General features: G+C 32.2%; 2 protein-coding genes across 2 annotated transcripts in view; one reads left to right on the top strand and one right to left on the bottom strand.

Moving 5' to 3' along the window:
- LOC143225826 (uncharacterized) overlaps window positions 1–26,207 on the top strand; it is a 439,460-nt gene that overhangs the window by 314,799 nt on the left and 98,454 nt on the right. The window lies entirely within an intron of this gene.
- Window positions 310–2,050, bottom strand: LOC143227199 (THAP domain-containing protein 1-like). The gene is made up of 2 exons (XM_076458691.1): window positions 1,796–2,050; window positions 310–1,290 (listed from the first exon to the last, which is right to left on the bottom strand). The coding sequence occupies exons 1-2, from the start codon at window positions 1,971–1,973 to the stop codon at window positions 1,202–1,204; spliced, it is 267 nt and encodes an 88-aa protein (XP_076314806.1). The 5' UTR covers window positions 1,974–2,050; the 3' UTR covers window positions 310–1,201.

A 26,207-nucleotide genomic window follows, 5' to 3' on the forward strand; every position in this document is an offset into this window, starting at 1 on the left:
GTTATATTGATAAAATCAGTGCCATCAAAGTCGACCCATATCTGATATCGCCTGAAAATTTCACTAGTTTCATTGATGCCCATCCAAAACCTGACATTCAGTACAATGACATTTAGCATTACCTCATTAACACATTATCATTGTACACTGTTATGTTAATTATCATTGTACGGTATTTGAGTTTACTGCATAGACTGCTCATGTTGAATATTTAAATATTAAGTGATAAATGTGGAAATTGTAATCTTTGTGACCTGGCTGGGTGTGACAATTTTACTTTTGTGAGCATAAATAAATACATGTGATATATTGCAATATTTATGTTTATTTGTGTATACAGGTTTACAGTTTTTCTTTTCACTTGAAAAAATGAAAGTCAAATACCTCCAAACATTTACTCGGCACAAACATAACTAGTGAAGGTACAACATATTACCGGGACATAAAACATAATTTACTAATCTTTCGGGATAACAGAAGGACACATATTCACCAAAGAACAGGAAACATGCACAATTTTATCAAGATTATTTATGTTGTCAACATCAACACCATGTACAGCAGTAATTGGAATAACTGATTCCAACATTGTGTATTTTTGTCTGGTAACACCTATGAAGCGTTCCACATATATTCTAACAGCTGCTATTTGTCTGGTTATTTTCAATATCCACAGCATACAGTTGCGTTTTACCTTTTGTAAATGCTGGAATTTCCAATTTAGCACCACAGTAGTCAAATGTATCTTTTAGATCAAACCCTCTGTCGGCCGATATTGTGTCACCTGGATGGAAGTTGTTAAGAAACTCAGAATCTTCTGTTATGAATTTATCACTTGCTCTAACTCCATAGCCTTTGGGTATAAAAATTATTACTCGTTGTGGTGAAATACCAATCAAATATTTTGCTGTATTATGTGACTTGTAATCGAAATACGTCTTAGCTCTTGCTTTAAAATCAGAGGGTTTCTCAATACAAATTTCAAAACAATCAATGACTCATGCACACTTTGGAAATGTTCTCTGGAAACAGGTGGGAACAGTTCTACGAAGAAGATCACGATCTGGCCAGAAAATGGTTGCTGGAACTAAACGAGCATACATCACATCATCAACAACTGTCTGAAACAACCTAGGTATTGTTGAAGAATGCACACCGTACAGAAAACCTAAGTATTGCATATTCATGTTGAATCTTAATCTTAACGAAATATGTCTGAGGTCTTGATGAAGAAGACATATTGGAACTGTAAAGGAACGTAGTCTGGGGATAGAAAGTCATCATTCTTACCTGTAATACAAAAAAATAAACATATTACATAATTTTGTGACAATTAGCTGATTTTATATATATATACTATTATATAGTACATGATAATATATGTAAATAGCTTGCAGCTTGAAATTTTTTATTTAAATAAAAGTGAATCATTAACTGTTATTCATTAAACAAGAAGACTCTAATCCAAGAGGCAAGAGTAACCGAGTTGTTTATGTATCGTTCTTTTAAATGAAAAGTAAATTTTATACAATACACAGTTGTGATGCATGTTAAGCTAAACAATAATACAGGGATAGAATTTTATAATCGTTGTTTTGTGACCTGTCATGAACTATTTTGTTTATAACTGTTTATGCAGCCCCTACTTATAAAAGTAAAAGAATATAATATAATATTTGTACAGCCTCAACACAACTATAGAACGATTGTATTTCATTTCTGGTTTCAGAGCCCTCCTATATTTGTAATCTAAACTATATATTTATTATCTCCTGCAGAAAGAGTGGTTACTTACTCAGAATGAAATGGTCACTGGAGACACGACTCGCGCTGGTGGGCTGCCAACCTTCTCGCTTTACTGCAGCGATCCATCGAGATCTACGCCCAGGATCCGTCGGAAAACGGTGAAAGTTCTTTCCTGGATCTCGGTCTTGTCTGTCCTGACAAGCAACAGCTACACATGTAGTCACCATGGTCAAAATAATTCAGAACTGTTATGAGAAACGAACTGGTGACCAGCTAACTGAGGCGCACTGATGAGGCGTCTAGCCTACCATCATGGCCGCAAAAGTTTATATCACGTGTTTGCGTGACGTAACTGCAACTCGTTTACAGGATTGGATATATGCTGTAAAGGCAGGCACTTTAAGAATGAGAACAGTGGGGGAGCAAAAACCATTGAGCCTCAGGTTCGTAGTTGTGAACATTACATTAAAACCATTGTGCAGGCCTCAGGTGTTTGTCTCTGTTGTGTTGATGTTCTGTCAAAAGCATACTAAAAGGCATATGGTGTATCAGCGCCCTTTGTAGTATTGTAATTTCACTTCTTTTTACGTAAATGTTTATTTTTGTAAATTAAAGGAAATTGTGTCTTACCTGAAAAATCAGAGTTAGTTTACTTTTAAAGCCGTGTCTGAAACGAACTAATAAACATTAGCAAGGTAAATTATCCGAATTTACATAGATAGTGTACTGTTTCTTTGTTATTTCAGCAGGAATTTAACGATCAAGATTATGGAAATCAACTCGGTGAGTGAAAAAGATCAACACGTAGTATATTTGTTTTTCGTGTAGCTATGAAATTGTAGAAAACGATTTTTTAGCAAAGGTGATTTGTGTTTTTAGCCTTTGTAATCGCTTATTTTGCCGAATAGCTCTACTGAGACGTCACGCGAGTGTTTATAACGGATTGAAATAATTTCCATTGAATCTGAGTACATTTATTCTACTAGTCACAAGAGTAATTTGGAGACGTCCATTTCGTGTCCATGGGATTGAAAACAAATCGCAATATGAATTCGGTGTGCAAAAATACGGAAACGTCTTTATCACCGTCTTTGGATATGTTTTCTAGATAATAAGAGAATTAACGTGGATAATTTATTAATTTGTACAATTATCAATCCCGCTGTATACACAAACGAATTACCACACTTTACTTCTCAAAATTCAACGTTTACAACGGCAAAATTCTGAATAAAGTTGAAACTGAAGAAACAATTTTTCTCTCAAAAGAAAAATATTCGATTGTGCTGTTTTCTTAAGTTTTACAATTATATAATCCAGTACAATCCATCACGAGATCTCTGGAAATGACACTTCTTCAGCAGGCTCAAGATAAACTTTTGAAATTGTTTCCTATCCTCCACGAATTCAATTTCAATTTAAAAGAACCACTGATGTTGATAAGTTTTAGTAAAATCTGGTCTTATTTCAAATAATTATTTATTGGAAACCAATATCCATCATTAATTTTAATTGCTACTTTAGTCAGTCTCCTTGAAGTTTAGGTATTTCACGTAATATAGTGATCAAAGTTGATTTACAAAATGTTTTCGAAGCTCTTAATATTTTGCATAGATTAACTGCCTGTATAATGTATTAGATAATTAAAGTTTCTTTGATCTTTTGATTATAAACTTGGTGTTTAATGTTTGTTTGCTTAATTGTTAAGATACGCTGAGTATCGCGACACAATTTAATATCGTAGTAAATGACTGACTGAAAATAATTATTTTGTAAAATAGATCATTTGCTATGAAAACAAAACTGCGTAGCTCTTCATAACTAAAATAATCATTTTGAAAGATGAAATCTTTGTATAAACTATCGATTACTATTGACTGTCGTGATATTATAGCAATCGTAACATAATACAGTGTAATATAAAGTTTAGACAACAAAAGCTATAGTGTTCCATCTAGGCTGTCCCAACTTCTAAACTATTAAAACAGTAAAAGGAAACACTTATCATTCATATACTTATAAAGCTTTCATTTAAATTTGCTGCCTTCACGTACATTATTTGAATAGGAACATAATAATGGTATCGACTCGTTAACCCTACAATGAAAACGTTATTCAAGATTATTTCATCAGACATGGCATAATGAAAGTGCGCGTAACAAACTAATGGTAAAGTGATTAAAATTCTTATAGTTGTGAGGTAATTTCAATCGGTAATATTAAGTTAAATTTCTTTTATTTTAAATTATAATAATTCTAATAAGATATAATTTAATTTATATATAAAGGATTTCTTGCTCATTACGGAATACTTCATAAACACGTAAAAACGCTGACCTTAGTAGAATATTCAAAATGTGTTTTATATGTTTACGCGTATAATAAATTAAAGTATTTTTCTTTAGAACAACGGTATAACTTAGATCTTGCAATACTGAAATCAACGATTTACTTAACCTCGATAAACACAGCAAATTGCAAGCTATGGCCTTTCTATATAAAAGAAAAAACACCTACTGAACAGAAAATAAGTGTGTATTCAAATAAAATGAATACATATTTTACCTTTAGTTTCTCTTGATAAATAAAAGAGTTATACCAGGCGACTGACCTTTTTCATTGTGAGAGATATAAGGATTACTCTGTTTAAATTTTTTATCTTTCACATACGTATTTTTTTATGTTTTCAATAATTGTTCAATGTTAGACGATGAATGGTCTTAGATCATCTTTTTCAATGCGTAGTTTTCGTCACTGTAATTGTATTCATTTCTTACTCTAAGTGCATTTGTTTGATTTCTGCTACTGTTTGATTTCGGTTTACCTTATTCAACTTTGTACTATTTGGTGCAGACTCCAATACTTAAAAAAAAACATTAAATAGAAGTTAAAAAAAGAAGAAGAATATGTCCACACATATATACATGAATAAAAATATATACTCTTGAATGTTTCTACTTTATGACTGTTTAGTGGATGTAATCCGAAGCATTACTCAGTCTGCGATCCGTACACAAATGCGGAATAGAAACATATATCTTAAGATTAATTCACAAACTTAACGATTAAATAATTTGTGAATTATCTTTTATATTTCAACTATAATGTGAACTTACATATGCGAGAAATTCAAACGAGCAAATTATTTAGACAAATCAACTATTTTCTTAACTTTAACGCTTACGATACAATCTTGTGTTACCCAAACTTTATATAATTTTTATTAAAAGCAATAGGTGATAGAAAGCAATTTTCAAAGTTCTAGTGAATGAAATAAGAAATACGGAGTTACGGAGAGATGAACTTCATAATCACCATCTAACTCTCAGTTTTAACATGATGTTTATGTATTTTAATCTTATACATGAATGTGGCATGTTAAATATACTAAATAGTAAGTCAAAATAGTATGTTTCCTGTATAAGTATATATATAAATGATTTGATATTACCTTACTTTCTGCTGCTATGTTTAGTTATTTAATATTTTAATAATGTCTAAAAATGTTCTTTTTTATTTTTGTTAATTTTATGCAATTCTATTCAAGACTTAAACAGAATACAAGTTTTCTCTGAGCTGATTATTTCATCTAAAGTCTGGGCTTAATATTTGGTTGTGTATAGTAATGATGAAAAGTCCGAGTTTGTAATACACAAAGAATTGAACAATAATTATTATGTAGACTTCACTACATAGCTGGCTCATGGAGTATTTGTCACGATTCTATTTTGAAATGTCAGCATGAACAGGCGGTTAGGAAACTCCACTCGTAATCTCATGGTTATGGGTTTGAATCCCCGTCACACTAAACAAGTTCACCTTTTCAATAATGAGGGTTAAAATATTTCAATCAATGAATTCTTCATTCATAGGAGAATAGCCAAAGAGTCCGCGGTCTCTGATGATGATTCATTGCCTTCCCTTTATTCTTACTGTACTAGATTAGGGACGTCTGGCGCAGTTAGTTCTCATGTAGCTCTACCCAAAATTAAAAAAAAAAAAAACAGTCTATTTGGCAATTTTCCAATTCCTCAGTTGTTGTTTTGGAAAATCAGAATAAAAAATATGATCAATACCCATCTAAAACACCAAATATTACAGTTTATATAAGCCTGGGACAGGAATAGTTTGAGCACTTAATGACGTCTCTGTCTGTTAAAGGGAGGGTGTTACCAATATTTCTTAACCACTAAAGATTTTTTTATTTTAATTTGTTCTGTAAATTCTTTCCATGTTGTTAATGGTAATTTCGCCATTTATTCTGTATTTTTTTTAACTAGGGACAGTTTGATTAGCATCAAAACATGTAGACAGTCATTTGTTAACTACAAGATTATTTATATAGTTGCTCTCTTTCTCCGAATGACTACTTTACACCTAGACAGCATGATTTTGATTATACTGTTTAAAGATGGCTACAAATAACAAGAAATATACAAAACTACTTTACATCTGAACAACATGATTTTGTTACACTGTTTAAAGATGGCTACAAATAACAAGAAATATACAAAACTACTTTACATCTGAACAACATGATTTTGTTACACTGTTTAAAGATGGCTACAAATAACAAGAAATATACAAAACACTTGTAAAGTAATATATTTCTATATTCAGTAAAGATAGATATATATTTCTATAAATAGTTAAGGCAAAATTTACACAAGATATTCCTTCCTCAAGTATAAGACATAAACTATCAAAATCTGGTAATATGAATATATATAGCGCTGGCATTTTCTAAATATGTAACATCAGCTTGCTCCTCTTTGAAAGACTCTTTCAACTTTAAATATATTATTACTCAACTAAATCATAATGCCCTAATGGCCAGTTTTGATGTAATCTCCTTCTTCACAGAAGTCCCAACAACTGAAGCCTGCAGGATGGCTTCAGAACTTTATATATAAGCTCCCAACCCACTGATGCACATCCCCAGCAACCAGTTAGCAACCCTTATAGAATTCATTACTACCAAAACTAACTTTATTTTCAATAATCAAAACTACCTACAAATAAATGGCCTAAGTATGAGGAATCCCGTGTCACCAGTTCTAACCAACATTTTTATGACATAGATTGAATTTCAAGCGATCAATTCAGAGTTACACCCACTACTATACTAGTACAGGTATGTTGATGATATAATTGATACATTCACATCTACAGACCACATACTTAGATTTTTTAGCCACGTAACTCGATGCACCCCAACATTAAGTTCACCCGTGAGCAGGAAAACACTAATCAAATAGAATTTCTAAACCTCAAGATCACTAGAACTGATACACAATTCAAATCCAGAAAATCTAGAAATCCACAAAAATATCACCCATACTGGGACTCAGCACATAAAACAAAACAAAAACTCAACATATTAAGAAACCAAATAAACACAGTCACAAAACTATGCTCACTTGATAAAATTTATGATGAAATCAACAAAATAAAACAACACTTCATCAACATTAATAAATTTTCTCAAAAAACCATGGAAAAATAATACGCACACACCTTGATCAACAAGAAACAAACAACAATAAAATCCAAGACACAACAAGCTACAAAACCTTACACTGCTGCATACCTTGTGTTCCCGACGTCAGCAAAAAATAACCAACATTTGGGAAAAAAAATTATAACAAAACACAATATTTCAGTAAACACCAAATTTATTCAAAAACCAGGTACAAAACTGAACTGCATACTGTGTAACACTTACACTGAGAAACAAAACACCAACATTATTTATAAAATACAAAGCAACAACTGTCACGACTTCTATATTGAAGAAACAAGCAAAAAAATGGAAACCAGATTGAAAGAACTAAAAGAAAAACAACCTTTACACGCTTTAAAACAGTGGAACTAAAAACAATACAACCTAACATAACCCCCAGTGGCTCAGCGGTATGTCTGCAGACTTACAACGCTAAAAACCGGGTTTCGATACCCGTGGTGGGCAGAGCACAGATAACCCATTGAGTAGCTTTGTGTTTAATTCAAAACAACAACAACATAACCATAGAGAATACCCAGATATTAAGTAGGAAACAAATATAAACAAACGCAAAATCGAAGAAACCCTACTTATACAGCAACTAAAACCAAAATTAAACCAGTATAAAGGAATACCTTTATACCTATAGAAATTAATATCCTAACATCCACCTACAACGCCTCCTGCAATTCCGTACAAGTTTATACTCTCGTTTCTAAGACGTGTCTGTTAACAATCACATTCAAACTATCTCTTTGTTAACCTGAAGATGACCTAGAAATGTTAAAATGTTGTTCTCTCCTTATCGATAAAAGTATTAATGCCCATACCAGCTGTTCTGAGATACCTTTTTTCTTTCTTCTCTTATTCACCCTTTGGCTAATTATCTGATACATACCTGTTAACAACAACTGTTAATTCAACAACATCAACAATAATCGTCTTTAGTATGTTGCTTCAACATGAACCTCGCTAATACTTCATATATTTATTTATTCGTTATCCATGAATTCACAAGATGTATAAAACTATGTAAGGTAATTGACGATTTGTTATTGTAAATATTAGTGTGAAAGATTAACATCTAATACAATTTAAAACTTATAAATACAAGTGCTTAAAGTTCTTACACAGGCTTTATATCTCAGAAAGGAGGAAATTGTTAGTTTGACAGATAGCACCCAGTTTTGAAGGCAACTAGTATCAAAATGAGAAAAAAAAAAAATCGCTTATTGTCGTGTTAAACTAACTTTTCTGATGTTTCATTGAAAACAAAACAAAACGAATTAATACTTCATTCTGCGTAATCACGCGAAACCATGGCATGAAGAAGGTTATTTTTCCAATATTTGTACACAAAACTTTTGCCAGAAAGCTCTACTGAGAGGTCACGTGAATACTTACAACGGTTTAAAATAATATGCATGTGAGCATATTGTTGATGTTATTACTTACAACCGTAATTTGGAGAGACATCAGTTCGATATCAGCGAAATTTCAGAGGAAAAATAATGAGAAAAGGAATTCAGTGTGCAGGTCAACACTAGAGTCTTCATTACAGTCTTTATATTTGTCTTCTATAGAAGATGAAAGAGAACGTGGGAACTTTGTCAGTTTCTCCAGTTGCACTGGCGTATATAATATACCCAAATTAACAAACTACTACAATGGCAGAACTTGTAAACAGAGTTGAAACTTAAACGACAAGCAGAATTTCTCCAAGCAAGGAAAATATCCGATTATACTGCTGTTATCACAAATGTTTTTAATTTAAAAGTGTTTTTAAAAAGCAGTCCGAATATAATTTCACTGTGACTACAAGAACACAGAAAGAGTCTATGTGTTTTTTTTATACCAAAACTACATCGAGCTATCTACGGAGTACACCAAAGGGAATCAAACCCCTGATTTTAGTGTTGGAAATCCGTAGACTTATCACTGTTCTAACGAGAGACTCCAGCAACAGAGGCCCTCGAGATGACACTCATTCATGCAGTTTTGAGACATCGTCAGCTGGCTCAAGACAAACCTTTTAACTTGGTTATTGGTCTTCCGTTACATCTATTTTAATTAAGAAGAAAGTATATTCTTAACATTTATAACGATCTCGTTTTCCATTCTCAACTTATTCATTGCTATGCTAATCACATCCGTTAAAGTTCATGTGTTTGGATGACAGTTGTAAAATAGAATGTCACAAGAAGATTTTTAAAACTCGTATACGCAGCTCATAACATTTTGAATATGTTTGTTATTATTACGCATAAAATAATTTATCTGAATTCTGTAACAACCAACTTTAATTCTATAAATCGTATGTTTCGTAGTGTTTTCATTTGGTGTAATCTGAATTCACGGAATCTAAGATAGGAAAAAACAAGCATATAAACAACTTCAAGATACTTGTGCGTATCTTCTACTATTTCTACTTTCAAACTATCTAGATTTAGGTAAGGTTATCAAGGTAGCTTTCAGACCTTTAACGTCTAGTTTTTTTTAAGTAATAGTGAACAGCGCCATTTTACAGAAAACACTGGCAATATAGGTTATATTTTGGTAATAAACCTATAGCTTTTAAGCTCAAAATCTTAGAATAGCTATTGAAACGCATGTAGTCAAATATTTCATGCTTAGAGTGAAACCTGTGCTTAAACTAAGAACAAACTACCCTAAATGAAGTTAAAACAGATATAATATGAAGTGATGACTGAGGTAACTTAAGCTTTCTGTATGCTGAAAAACGACTATATAAAAAACAGTGGAAGACTGTAATGTGTTAAGCTTTGTGAGTCTAACAGTGTAAGTGGTATGTCGCTCCTAAATAAGTTCTAGAAATGAAGTGTTCAGTGGAATAAACATAACCTTGATTCGGTGGTATAGTCGTTTGTTCACCATCCGCCTGAAAGTATCAACACGCGTTCTAACTTGTCGCCAAGACCAGTCCCTCTCTATCGTATCCAAGACCCATTAGATAAGAAACTCTGTAAATAGGTGCACTTTTATATATTTTAATAATTATATAATACGTTTTGTAGTAAGATTCATTGTAGTTTTAGGTTGTTTGAAAATAGATAAGTGACAAAGTGCTGGATAATAAGTTCTTAGTTGTTTAATCACAAGTTCACAGTTTGCGTCCGTAGGTTTAAAGAAAGAACAGCAGAACAAACATAAAATATTTTAAGCTGATTTTCCAAATATTAATTAAGGTGAATAAAGACATATTACTTCTATCTATTAAAAATATCAACTTATTTATTCGTGTTGAAATAATTACAAAATGAATTCGACCTAATCAACAAACCCGTTTATTAAAGATGCAATTACAATACATAACGACATAAAAGCAAATTTTTCTGTTTTGAGTTATTGACTCGCAAATGAAGATTATAGAGAATAAGAGGAAGTTTATTAACAATTTTGTTTTTGGAAAAAGTTATTGTTATATAGTTTTTACTGTGTATTTACATCATAATTAATACAAAGTTCTAACGAAATATTTTTGAACAATCAGTCATTTCACAAAGTCATTATTATGGGTACTATTTCGCTCCCAGAATAACTATATCAACGTATAAACAATTTTTCCAATGTACGTAGTTAGTATACAAGTTTGTTGTTGTTGTTTTTTGTCGCCTTGCATTTTCTGGTAATCAAGGTTCTTATCTGGGAATAAGTGATCGTGGGTTTGAATCCCGTCACTTAGCATGTTCTTCATTTTAGTTATTAAATTTTTTTAACATGACAGTCAATACTATTTTTCATTGACAAAGAGTAGCCCGTATGTGGGCAGCGAGTAGCTCTGGCTAGCTGCATTCACTCTATTTTATTATTTTTAAATCAGGGACAGTTAGCTAATACAGCTGTCGAATACATTTCTCTTTACTACAAGCTTGCAACAGTTCAAAGAAATTGGAATGAGAAAGCTATCATTAAAACATACACAATCTTTTACACACAGTACAGTAAAGTAACACTTTTAAAATATTATAAACACATTAAATAGGAAAAATAAAAGCATAAATACCTATTTCATATCTTCCAGGATACTCTTCATAAAAGCTATAATGTAACTTGTGTTGCAGAGTATTTGTTAGTTGTTTGGATGATCGTTTCGATAAGTGTTAAAATCACAAATATTATGACATATAACACTTTATGCTATACTAGTTTAGGTCTATGAAACAGTAGATTTTTTTAAAATTACGTCATAATTACATTCATAACAATTTTTAAGGTCACTACATTTCAGTACGATAGTTTTTTTTTTTCTACAAACAAGTACACAACAATTTTTTCTTTATTATTTTCTTATTCTTTTCAGTACAGACGAACTACTGATGTCATCTAATTTTATCATTCTTACAATGGAAAATGTGTAAAAGTTGGACTTAGTATCTTATTAATTTCCTAAATTGTGATATGTCCAAAATTCAATTGTAGGACAATTTCAAAAATACATTTTTGTATCTCCTTTTTTTGGAAGTTACAATTTTTTATTGTCCATTATTTTATTTATTCATTAAAGTTTAATTCTGTTTAGTTTCACAAATATTTTTACCATGTCTTCACAGTTTCTCTTTAGATTTCCTTGTTTCTACTTTCATGTTTCTTTTTGAATTTTGCGCAAAGCTACACGTGAGTTATCTGCGCTAGCCGTCTCTAATTTAGCAATGTTAGACAAGACGGAGGGCAGCTAATCATAACCACTCACCACCAACTTTTGTTTTACTCTTTTACGGACGAATAATGGGATTGACCTTAACATCATAACCTCCCATCGCTGAAAGAGTGAGCATGTTTGGTGTGACTGGGATTCGAACCCGCCGCCCTCATATCGTGAGTCGAGCGCCCTAATCATCTAGCCATACTAGGCCTGCCTACTCTCAGATATTCAGACCCGTAACTATCCTACTAAACAACTAATTTACTGCTATAGCTATTTTACTTATTATTTTATGTCACAGACATTATTAAGAAGTAAACTCATGTAAGGAATTGTGTTTGACAATTATCTTTGATAGTATTTATCACGGGCATTGGTCCTTTTGGACCAATGGGATGCGAACCACGAAGTTACAGCTAGGCACGATAACTAAACTAATTAATTTAGAATATATTTAGATTTATGTTTCCATAAATGATTCAAAATCTATAAAATCATATATTATATGATCTGATTAAAATCTAACAGAGGTGAATTCTCTACATCAGTCATGTATGTAAGACTGACGCATAATTAACTGAGGTATACTATAATTTTTATTATCTCTTCTTATCCATTCCAGTAACCCTGGTATGGCCCGGTGGATAGGGCTATCGACTCTTAATCTGAGAGTGCATAGTTTGAATACCCGTCCTGCTAGATACGTTTGCCCTTTAAAACGTGATGATGTCCTAATGAGAGTCAGTGCCAGTATCCGCTGGTAAAAGAGAAGTATAAGAGTTGGCGGTGGGTGGTGTTACGACCGTTAAATTTGGAATGGCTGACGCAGATAACCCTCATGTAGCTTTGTGTGAAATTCAAAACAAACAAACATTACAGTAAGAGTAACAATGTTGTTCTATATTTAGTGTCATACGTTTAGTAAGCAAATTTCAAAACAAAAAAGAAAAGTTAGCTATGGAGTGAGAAAAAAAAAAAAGGTGAAATTACTGTAAAAGAGGAACTAATTCTTTCAATTTAAGCCGTACAGTCTTTTCGGAATATTTGCTAGACCTTGGGTACTTACTGGTCATCTCTGTAAATGACTCCACACGCAGCTGAAGATATGATCAGATATAGTAACACATATTAACGATAGATATCTTACATATAAGAGTTTGTTCTTGAAGATATGTATTAATGATTTCTAAAGTTCAGCGTTAAAATATTCAAATTCATCTTGTATAAATGACTATTTTATTAAATATTATTTACAAATGTCTAATATGATTTCATTAATACTGAAAATTTGTTTCTTTTCATTCCCTTAAAATTTTGTTAAATGATTTCTTCAAAGCTTCCAATTGTGCTTTTTGAGATCTAAAAATGAAACGCTTATATATTTTCATATATTTGTTTTCAAACTGACCAAAGTTATTAAACCTTACCTTGCGCTGCGAAATGTTTATTCGTGTACGATGATTATACAGTAGATATGCAAAACAAAATCTGAAACTAAAAGTTATCACAGGAGGATTCTATTATAAACATACCTATAATATCTCAATTTTGGCAAGTTTAAGAGATGTAGTTTAGTTCTAAATCCATATAATTTGTTAAGAATGCATAAATGTCAAAGTCAATAGTAATAGTAACAGTTTGAAATTGTTAAACATTATAATTAACAATATTGATGAAATATTAAATTAAAGTCTACAAGGTTTCATATCAATTTCTTTGTCATCATATAATAAACTAAAACACGTCAGGTATTTAAATAATAATTATCAGGTTGTAACAATTAATTATTCAACTACCTAACTGGTAAAACAGTTTTGAATTTTTTTCTTTTCCGAAATAAAATATGTAGTTCTTCCTTCCGATTTTTGATGGTTATTTTGGTTAAGAATATAACCGAAGTCAGTCTTTTATGTTTCTTTTCACACCGATTCGTGGCAAGTTGGTAAGGACTATGAATGTATGATGTTCTCGGAAGTGATAATTTGATGAAGATTAAGTAATTTTCACGCGACTTGCAGCCGAAAACACAGCGAATTATGTTTTTACTACGAGTTGCAAACAAGAGAAGATAAAAGTAGAACGGAGATTATGTTTGTGAAGATGTTTGTAGGGATTGAACTGAGGATGTCTTGTGGCACGAAAGTCGGTGAAATTAGTAGTTCGGATAAAGAAGAGAGGTTGGATCAAACACACAAGTTCAAATTAAACACAATAACATCTTTCTCTGACATTAGATAATTCTTTTATGATATAAAGATTTTGTGTCTTGTGTTGATTTCGTTTCTTTATTATTTCATTGAATATTGTACAAATAAATTGCTTGTCAATTCTAAAAGCCTTTGTTAATTTTACAAACCTGTTCAGGGTGTAGAGGATCTACTCATTCAAACTTTGATGTGCGAGAAAACGGAGTATCCAAAAGTGAAATTTTAAAGCCTTCACTCATCACCAATAAGGTAAACTAATTTATGTTTTTAATTATATTATCACTTCCTGAAAAAAAAAACATATCTTTTTACTAGTAATCTGCGGGTAGGGGACTCAAATCCTTGTCGTCGAACATGCACATTGTAGGCTTTATCCACAGCATCTTTACAATGAATTTCACTATTAGTTCCTAAAAGAGTTGCTCATTAGCTTACAGCGTGTGGCGTTTTTTATATATCTTCTCTTTAGTCTATCACTGTTTGGTAACTTGATAGATATGTCATTGTGTGGAATAGCATGACTACTTCTATCATTATAAACTTATTCTCCTCTGGCACAGCAATAATCCTAAAGGTATATAACGCTAGCAGTCCCTAATTTAGCTGTGTAAAACTAAAAAAAAGGCAGCTAGTCATCACCAGCCACCGTCAATTCTTGGGCTGCTCTTTTACAACGAATAGTGGGATTTACCGTAACATTATAACGCCTCCACGGCTAAAATGGTTAGCATGTTTGATGTGATGGGGATTCAAACACGCCATCCACAGATTACGAGTCGAGTACCTCAACCATCTTCAGTACGCGACAATTTGTTTATTATAGTTCTCTTATTCATTTAGTACAGGCAGAATATTTATATCCCTTTATTTTATTAGTCAAAATGATAATTGCATAAATCGTAGAACAAACTTCCTAAATTCCATGAAGCTTATATTTTTAAAAAAATAATAGTTTTATTTAGTATTACCTTCATTTTCTGGTGATGTGTCCATAATTTTTTTATGAAAGAGTTTCAGACGCAACATCAACGGAATAAACAAATATTTGGTTTAGCAAAGTAAAGAAAATCACATTTTACTTAACTAACCATACAGTTAATTTACATTTATAACAGTTGCTGGAACGAATTGATAAACATTAAAAGTAAAATTATTTTATTTGATATCGATAATGTCAACGTTCCTTTATAATTTTAGCACGAGTTTAACAATCAAGAATAAGAATATGGAAAACAACTCGTCGAGTGAAAAAGAACCAACACGCCGTATGAAGCTGATAGAGAAAAAACAACTTGAAACGCCACTTTTTATCCATGCACCACAAGAGTTAAAAAATTCTAGAATGTTGTGGGACACAATTTTAAAGCAAAGCCGTTTTGCATTTTCACACGAAAACTTTACGCAGAGAAGGATATGTTTGCAACCTTTCTAAACGAAGCTTTTTGCCGAAGAGCTCTACTGAGACGTCACTTGACTGTTCACAACGGACTAAAATAATTTTTATTTGAACTTTGTAATTATGCTACTCGTCACAAGAGTAATTTGGAACGACACCAATTTAGTATCCACGGAATTCCAGAAAAAAAAATCGAAAACGGCATTCGGTGTACAAATATAACGAAACATCGTCTTCAGCGTCTTTATGTTTCTCTTCTGCAGAACCAACATTTATGACAGTAACTGTTAACAGAGTTAAAACTGAAGAAACAGATAACTTTTTCCAAAAAAAAGAAAACACACGATTGTACCGCTTTCCTTACATATGTTTTGAATGCAAAACCGTTTATGAAACGCAGTCTTAATATGTAATCCATTGCAACCAGATGCAACCACCTTGAAACGCCGTTGAAATGACGCTCATTCAGCAGGATCAAGTCAATCTTTCGAACGAGGTCATTTTTAAGTTTAAAGAGCTCACATTCTTAATAAAATTTAGTAATATTCGGCCTACCATATTAAGCAATTATTTATTAGAGAGCAATATATATTGTTCAAGTTCCGTTCAATTTGTTCATTGCAACTTTAATCATGCCCATAAAATAATACGTACTTTCCGTAACAGTTATAAATATAAAGTGAGAAATGTTAATTTATAAAATATGATATAGAAGCTGCTAATAATCAGCATATATTTATTGCCTGTGTAATGTATTAGATAATTACAGTTTCTTCGTTCTTTTATTTATAATGTTGATTTTCGGTGTCATGTTTGCTTACCTGATACAATACGCTGGGTATCGTGATATTTTACTGTCATAGTAAATGACTGCCTTCAAATAATTATTTTCTAAAATCAGATTTTTTCAAGCACTAGTAGAATGAAATAAGAAAGTTTATTGAATTAATTTGCTTGAAGAAAGAAAAATGCTATCAGTATATAGTAAATACGTAAACTGTTATTTATGTTTGTGGAGGAAAAATGGCAAAATAGTAGGAAATATTTGTAAGAATTCTTGTGTATTTTAACTAAGTGTGGAATATATATTTGCTAAGCATATGTGTGCTCACTTTACGTTGCGTGTTTATAAAAAGAGAATCGAAGAATGTGACAGTAAGCTGAGACAGGTAAATGTTTTCATGCTCAAAGGCGTATTTTATGTTTGCTCCAGGATTTATAGTAAATAGAAAATATTTTTGTATTTCGTGTACACATGTCTCTGGAAAATATCTTACATACTTTTAAGAATACTTTACAAGATTCTGTTCATGATAACGTTCATTTTGAAATTTATATATGAGCTTTTCTTTTCTGAAATATAATATACAGACTATAAAAATTCTGAACATTTATTTCAAGGAAATTAAAAATGTGTAACTCACTCTAACAAACATAATCATTTTCAAAGATGTAACGTAAATAAACACAACTGAAGCAGATCCTCTTGTTAAGCTGCTTAAAATATATAAAACAAAAATTCACTTTAGTCCCACACATTTTAGATATATAGGAGTTTCATATTGTTCTGGCAATGTACGTTTTCTTCATGCCCGGCATGGCCAGGTGGTTAAAGCACTTGACTCGTAATCTGAGGGTCGCAGGTTTGAATCCCCTTCATAGCAGGAGTTGGAGATGGATGGTGATCACTAGCTGCCTACTAAACTACAAATTGGGATAACTGTGCTTTATCAGCCATAGGTATCGAAACTTGAATTTTAAGGTCATAAGCTTCTCATTTACAGGAGATATTTGTAACCACTTTTGATATATTAAGCATAAGTTCACTTTGAAATACAAAAACTGAGTAATCAAGAATTCGAATATTTTTCCATAACTTAAAGTCTCCCGTTGGTACAACGGTAAGTCTAAGAATTTATAACGCTAAAATCAGGAGTTCGTTTCCTCTCGATGGACTCAGCAGATAAGCAGATGTGGCTTTGCGATAAGAAAACACCAACACCTACACATTACCTTTACAACGTGATCAAAATTAATTAGGGTATTATATCTGCTTATCTCTTGTAATTAAATTCATTCATTGGGGTGCGAGATAGCGTTCCAGAGGGTTCGAGATAACATTTGTTTTGGTCACCTTCACCTTTATTCTTAAATAAATAATTGCTGTGAGGGGTGCGAGAACATATTAAAAATTTTAAGGCTGCGGGGCATAAAAAAGTTTGGGAACCACTGGACTAGATAGAAGACAGCTATCCAACATCGCTAACCTTTCATCTTGAACTACTCTAGTTGAATAGTGGACTAAAAAGTCACATTATAACACCCACACAGTTAAAAGGAAGACAATTTCAGTGATGAGATCTAAACTCGTAGACTACAATTCACGTGTTCAAGTGAGAAATATATTTAAACATTCGAAAATTCGTCAAATAAAATACTTCAATGTTTATAATAGAAGCTTTGAATTTTATAACAAAAACTGGTAAAACAAAACAACTGTTGCAAATTACTAATATTTTTTATAAACACATAGTTCTTATAAATACATAAAATATTACTGCTTTTATAAAGTTAAATTTTCCAGCTTCAGAGTGCACGTTAATAAGAACGTAATTTTAATTTCAGATTTGATTTTTGTTCCGTCTCTATTGAATAATCAACTTAAAAGAATAGACATGGCTTCAAATGTAGCGCAAGCATGAAAACTTTGATTAATGTGAAATAAAAGATAATAAAATATAATATAAATATTTGATATCTATATCACAAAGAGCATGTTTGGAACCTTTAAATTCAACATTTAATGAAAATTTAACTAAATAAGAAGATTTTTTTTCAGCACTACTATAACATTTAATAACTTTCTTCAAATCATATTTTCATACTTGTAAAGAATGTTTAATAACATACTCATTTATACGTCATCAGTTTGAGTATTTTTAACGCTAGACTTTAGAAAGCATTAATACATATCTACAAGAACAAACTCTAATGTTTAAGATAAACTATTCTTAATACATGTATCCATTCTAATGAAATCTTTAACCGCGTGTGGCTCAAACGTTTACTTGGAAGGACATCTATAAAGGCCACTAGTATCCAGGGTCTAGCTTAAAAGAAAATGTAGTCTAAATGATAACAATTCTGAGAATATGTAACATTTCAGATAAAGAATGATTCAGTAGATGCCTTCAGTTGCACGATATTTGATAAAACCAGCAGGAGATTCCAAGGAATCTGAACTTGTTAACAAAGCAACATCCATGATGGTTTCCTGTGACGTCTAATGATAATGTGTACAAAACAGGCATATTGACCATCTATGATAATTATATCCTGCTGCCTGAACTGGAAACAGTGTCGTACGAATACGAAAAGAATTTGAACAGCGAGTAGCCGAAAAGATTTGCGTGACCAGTTTCACCCCTTCTTCAATTACCCTGCTATGACAACCTTTCCGAACTCTGCTCACTGGAGTTTCGGTACTCACATTCTAACTTTAAACCCTTTAGGTTTTCAGCGTCGCTAATATTCTTCACAACTGAGTAAGTAACCATGAGATATGTTACAAAGACAATAACAAGTTAACTAGTTCAAGATGTCCTTTCATTCAAAGCTTTACCTGATCAGATGGCTCACAAACACATATGTCCAAGTGATATTTTTTCACTGAACAACCAAGGACCTCAACGTTTTATATATATAAATTTAAATGAATATCCGTAACTGAATAAACACTGTTTTCACAACATTATTCCATAAGACATTTATAAAGAAAAATATATATAAAAATAACATTCTTATATTTCATAAGCTGAAATTAAAACCACATATATTATATCTAACAATTTTGTTTAATAAAAAAAATTAAACTATTTCAAGAAATATAATTTCAAAGAAACGCCTAACACTTTTGCACACCAATAATTTCAAGTGGTAAAAACTTTGGACGAATAATTTTCTTAGTCCCGAAGAATGTCGTATAGCTTAAACTGGAACAATTAGTTTCTCTTTTACAGAAAAGTGTATCTCGTTTTTTTCTTTTGTCTATGTATTCATAATTTATCACTGTGTAGCTAAATTTTCTTGCTTTTTTGGTTTGAAATCTACTAACTGCCACGTGCAATATTTAACTTTTGTTTAAATTTTTAACCGCATTCTTACTCTTGCCGTAATGTTTGTTCTGAATTTCGCGCGAAACTACGCGAGCACTATCTACTGGTCCGAATAGAGTTGGTTTGGTTTGTTTCTTTTGGAATTTCGCACAAAGCTACTCGAGGGCTATCTGTGCTAGCCGTCTCTAATTTAGCAGTGTAAGACTAGATGGAAGGCAGCTAGTCATCACCACCCACCGCCAACTCTTGGGCTACTCTTTTACCAACGAATAGTGGAATTGACCGTCACATTATACGCCCCCACGGCTGGGAGGGCGAGCATGTTTAGCGCGACGCGGGCACGAACCCGCGACCCTCGGATTACGAGTCGCACGCCTTACGCGCTTGGTTATGCCAGGCCCAAAAGAGTTGGTAATGAAGGCGGCTTGTCAACCCCCACTCACCGCCCGCATACGGGCTGCTCTTTCCTATAGGATTGACTGTCATATTACAAAAATGTAACAGCTAAAACGAAAAGCTTGTTATATAAAGGTATTAAGACCCACGAGTGCTGATTGCCATTGGAGAACCTTCACATTTAAAAAAAACATCAAACGAAGGAAATCAACGACAAAATTCTATACATACTACGCACATCAGATGGAAGAGATATTTATGCATAAATGTAGTTGTTTTTAAAATAAGCATAAATGTTGACTTTGTGTGAACAAAATAGCAGCCCTAATAATACCTTGTTGCTATTGTGTTTAAGTTGTCATTCCCAAGTCTTCAACTAACTTGTCTGATCCTTCTAATTACATACCTATCAGCCTTATTAACACCCTAGACAAATTACTAGAAAAAATCGTTACTAATAGACTTATTTTCTTCGCTGAGACTAATAATCTCCTATCAAATATTCAGAACGCCTCCCGGCAAAAACGTCAAACTGCTGACTATCTCGTTAGACTTACCGAATCTCTATTTCAAGCTTTTAACCGGAACCAAGTACCAGTGGACGTATTCCTTGATGTCATGCGAGCTTTCGATTCGGTGTGACATAACGCTCTCTTCTATAAGCTGTTCTCCATGAACATTCCGTATAGCTTTTATCCGTTGGATAGCTGGCTTTTTAAATAACCGTTTCGCCAGAGTTAAAGTTAACAATGACTCTTTGCTCTACATTCTTTTTGTAATGACATTCCTTTCCCTGCCATTACTCACACTCATGCCTCACAATACGCCGATGACATAGCTGTTTGGAGTACTTCTACTAACCCTGTTACAGCTGCTTATCGTGTTCAGATTACCATCAACGCCATTACGCAATGGTGTGATAAATGGCGGGTAGCACTCAATTCTCACAAATTTCAAGCCATTTTATTTTATTGATTCTTTAGAAAGAAAAAAAAAGAATGCCCAAGGTACAAATTAAAATCCACGATACTCTGACCACCTCACAAATTCAGTTAAATTTCTTGGTGTCCATTTTAATTCTAAACTTACCTAGTCAACCCATATTAACATAATTGCATCACGTATCAGTCAACGCATCTCCTTCGTTTGAAGGATTAGCGGTATAAACAAAGGATGTACCCCTCAAACTATTATGTTCATTTACAAAGTGCACAATATATCTCTAGTCGAATACAGTTGCATGCTACTCTGTAACATGCCCGACTCTCACCAAAACATTACAAGCATTACAATACATGGCTATCAGGACTGCCTTCCGTTTACCGTGCTACACTCCCCATTGCTACCTTGATAAAATCTATGACATACCACCTCTTAAAACACGTTTACTTCAACTAGACACTAAGTTTTATAAAAAAAAAAGCAGTAAACCGTAACTCGCTGACAGCTCAGTTTACCGATTTATCAGCTATCTCCTCCTTTTAATAAAAGCACATTTTGCCTTTAATACACTCAACTCTATTTACTAATGTATTTTATCTCAATTTAGTTATGATTATCTTCTCTAATTATATTTTTTGTTTACAGCTCAGGCACTAACCAGACATATTTTTCGGCATCTAGTTAGTGCCGCTTTAAGTATCGAGTAATTTTGGAGCATTTTTCATATATACTAGATAATTTCTACTTAAAACATTGGAACACAAAAATACTTACCTCAGAACGGCTGGTATGGATATTAATACTTTCACTAGTAAAGCAGAGAAAAACGTTTCAACCGTGCTAAGTCATTTAAGTTAACGAAGTGTTCCTTTAAGTATGAGAACATTTACATGTGCTAGTTCACTCCCATATTCTTTATAAAGAAGTAACGAAAACAAAGTGCACATGTTCTTAACAAATGTATATGCCCTACTCTGCTAATATGCATAAGAATCTAAATAATGTTTCTTTGTAAAGTGTAGAAGTGGAGAACTTCAGCGTATGTTAAAAACAAAATTAACAGTACAAGTATTCGTTGCATATTGACAATTATATTTCCTAGAAAACTATTCACATTATTTATTATGCTGTTCGACTGGCAGCTTATTGAGTTGCTCAATTATTTTGTTTTAATCAAGTGTAATGTCATATTTGATCAGTTCATAGTGCTAGAAAATTCTCTTTTTGTGAAATAATTATTTTTAAATCATTTACACGAAATAAAATGTCGTGACATCCAGCATATCTTATCAGTTAAGTAAACACAAACAAGCACTAAAGACCCCATCTTGTAATAAAAAAACTATCTAATACATTACGCCTGAAATAAATATATTCTGAGTATTAGCAGCTTCGATAGTTTATTTTGTAAATCAACTTTTGCCACTATATTCCAATATTATGGTAAACTCGAACTTTAACAGACATCATTAAAGTAGCCCTTCACAAATTTAACATGAATAGTTTATATTGCTCTCTACTAAATAATTGCTTAATTTTGAAAACCGAATATTTATTTATCTATTACAATTGATGTCATTGAGGACGAATAACCAAGTTCAAAGGTTTATCTTGAGCCTGCTGAATGAGTATCAAGAGACCATCTCTTGGTGGATGCTTCTGGTGACAATGAATTAAATATTCAGAATGCTTTTTGAAAACGATTTTTGCATGCAAAATGGAAAGAAGCACAATCGAATTATTTCATTTTCTTGAAGTTACCTGATCTATCAGTTTCAACTCTGTTAACAATTTCTGTCGTTGGAGAGTTTGTTCTGCAGAAGTAGTGTGGTAATTTGGGTGTATATAAAATGGGTTGATAATCGGACATTAGAAAATTTCCCACTTTCGCTTTCTTCTTCTCTGGAAGACAAATTTGAAGATGGTGGTGAAGACGTTTTCTTACGTTCGTAAACAGATTTCCGTTTCCGATGTTTCTTCTGTGGAATTCCAAGTACACGAGTTTGGTATCTCTCCAAATTACTCTTGTGACTAGAGGCATAAATACAAAGTTCACATAAATTCTTTTAATCCGTTGTGAACACTCATATGACGTTTGAGTAGAGCTCTCTGCAAAAGCTACGTGCACACAAGCGACAAACATAACCTTCTTTATGTAAGCTTTTTGTGTAGTCACTGAGAGCAGCTTTGTTTACAAATCGTGTTCCACAACATTCTAAAAAATTCGAACTGTGTTGGTGCATGGTTAAATAGTGGCGTTTCATGTTTTTTCTATCACTTTGATAGATACATAGAGAACACGAATAATGCGTCTTTCGGCGTGTTGGTCCTTTTACACTCGAAGAGTTTTCCATATTCTTCATTGTTAAATTCCTGCTAAAATAGAGAACAATTCACATTACTAATGTAAATTAGGGCCATTTTCCTTTTAATTCTTGTCAGTTCTTTCCAGCAACGTTTATAAAATTGAAATCTGATTATTCAAGTAAAATATGATTTTGTTTGCTTTGCTAACACGAGTATTTCTTTATTCGTGCCATAACACAAACATGCAATCAGAGTAGTGCAAAGGGCGCTTAAATACTATTGCGTTGATTCACTATATGCCTATTTAGTAGGCTATAAACTTTAACTTCAACCTTTTACGTATGTGACATGACATAGCGCTACAATGTTGGGCAGCCCAATGGTTTTAATACAGTCTTTTCAACTCCCGTATTTGATCTTTATACATAGTGGTAACTACATATTTAATATTTCTGTTAGCAAAACTGTATTGAAAATAAGTATCTTTTCTTCCTAGTTTTCAGTAATTACGTTCGCTAACTAAGCTTTTTTCTAAATGGTTAGTAAGTAACATATTCCAGGGCTTAAGAAACGCTTTCTTACCTAATACTTCGGAAACCCTTGATTGAAAATCGCTGTCGCAAGCTTAACACTTCCCTCGTCTAACCGCTTTGCAGTTTAAAACAAAGCTACAAACAAAATGGATAGAAAAGATAACTGTTTCCCAATTTTATACTTAAAGCTTACGTGTTGGTGATGAAGATTACCTCTTCTAAAATGCTAAAAGGTCAGAGGTTAAAGTAACAGCCAATAGGTGAAAAAACGAAATGACTTAATTAATCAGAGTACATTACTGTCACAGGTAGCCATTATGAACTTTTACGAAATGTGTAATTGTTCATCATGGTGGAAGCGGAATGAATTCAGACACTTCTGACTTTGGGTGTTTAGGGTCACGAATTGTACATTTTTTAACACGTTTAGATATGTTTAATTTCGCATAATGAGATGAATAAATTTATGCTCAGTCATTTTATAGAGGCTTTAGAACAAAACTCATTCTAATTTACCTCTTATTGTTTAAGTCTGTTATCGTTACAGCTGTCAATGGTTTTTCTCCCAACGCTTAAACTTCTAAACGTTGTATGAAGTTATTGCTAAACGGTTAATAAACGTTAACTTTTATTTAACACAAGTTCCTTATATTAAGTTTATTTACTAACACTATCTGTAAAAGAAAAAGAATAAATGAAATGTCAGAACAGTAATTAATTCTGTTTTATAAAGGAAAGAACTAGTAGGACTTTCGGAGGGTTCTGAACAAAGGAAAATAATGGAGTTTTCAGTACTCTTGGAAAATACATAAATAAATTCGAAACTTGTTGGAGATATATTATTACTTTTTGATAAACACCAAACATTTCAGTTCTTGAAGGAAGGAAGGAATTGAATTCTGCTTTGAAATTTTAATAATGAAATGTGGATATATTACACACTAAAATTAATACTCAATAAAATAATTACTATATTTAAGTTTATGCTACGGCTTATGCAGTTTTCACCTTTAATAATAAAATCGGGAGATATGGATATTCCGCCTTGACGAAAAATTAAAAGCACTATAATAAACAAATTATCGCGTTCTCAATCTATTAAAGAAAAGAAGCTATCAATCGGTAAAGTATTTATTGTGTGAATTATTGTCAGTATAATTAAAAAAGTAATTTCACAATACCCACCTTATACAGTTGTGTGAGGCATTATATACTATGGTAATTCATATTTAAAAAAAAAATATTGGTTCGTAGTTTACAATAGTGACGAACACTCAGTCAGGTAGAATTAAACAGGTTGAAGGGAGTGATCGAGTTAATGCGAGAATGGATGAAGTAAATAATTAAAGTGAATTTCTTAAAGCAAAGTGGCTTACAGAAACAATTTAGATCACAGGTTCTTCGAGAAATTGTTAACTTTTTCAAGCAGAGTTGGAAGAGTGATTGTTTTCGTCGGGGAAAAAGATGTGAATATTTTTTTTGAGTTATGTGTAGTTTGGTGTCTTATATACATTATTGAAATGTGTATATTTTAATAAAAAATAAATGTATTCATAACTAATAATTAATAACAATAATAAATGGTGATGAAATGCAAGTTGTCTTTGAGGTTCAAATGTAAAACATAATTATCTAATCAATAAAATTAATATTAATTCAGTGATGTTTTTTCCAACTTTGCATAGAAAATAATGCTAGTTTTGCATTATAAATAAAAAAATTGATTTACAGAATAAAAATATTCAAACTTTTACATATCTATATTAATGTGTAAACAAACTCGTTTTCTTTTTCTGAAAAAATTTGTCAAATACTTATTCCCTATACATTTGTCATTTCTCACGGTACAACGGCAATTTTTTCTTTTTAAACGCTGAAATTTGGTGCTAGATATGTCACGGTGGACACAACAAATAGCTGAAGGTGGGTTTGTTATAAAACGGTCTCGGGTATTAAACTCGAAATTTAGCGTGATATTCCTTTAAGATTATTGTTGTGCCATTTGATGGCACATCTGTCTCATATTTCAAGCAAGTTTATGATGAAGGAAGTAGTCATGCTATTCCAAACAATGACATATCAATCAAGTCACTAGACAGAGGTGTTTGGAAACTAAAACTCTTGTAAATTAAATGCATTACGGACAACTTAAGGTAAATAGGTGTTCTTCAAACATTAAGTCTTAATTTAAAGCATTCACAAAAAAAGTCCATAACTTTTATATTCTGTTAAACAGAAGGAAACAATAAAAATTGTTTTCGGTGTAGGTATATCGGTCTATTAAATGGGTGATGTGGATTGATTACCCACATCTGAATAAATTCATTTATTTCTCACTTTACACAACAACCAAATTCTGTTATTTTTCTCTTAAAACAAACTCATTCAATTACTTTTTA

Source organism: Tachypleus tridentatus, chromosome 9 (assembly GCF_004210375.1).
Source record: "Tachypleus tridentatus isolate NWPU-2018 chromosome 9, ASM421037v1, whole genome shotgun sequence".
NCBI lineage: Eukaryota > Metazoa > Arthropoda > Merostomata > Xiphosura > Limulidae > Tachypleus > Tachypleus tridentatus.

Coding starts and splice junctions, on each gene's coding strand:
- LOC143227199 (XM_076458691.1), bottom strand. CDS start 1,973: ATGGTGACTACATGTGTAGCTGTTGCTTGTCAGGACAGACAAGACCGA. Junction 1,291..1,795: donor CAGTGACCATTTCATTCTGA/GTAAGTAACCAC, acceptor TTTGTATTACAG/GTAAGAATGATGACTTTCTA.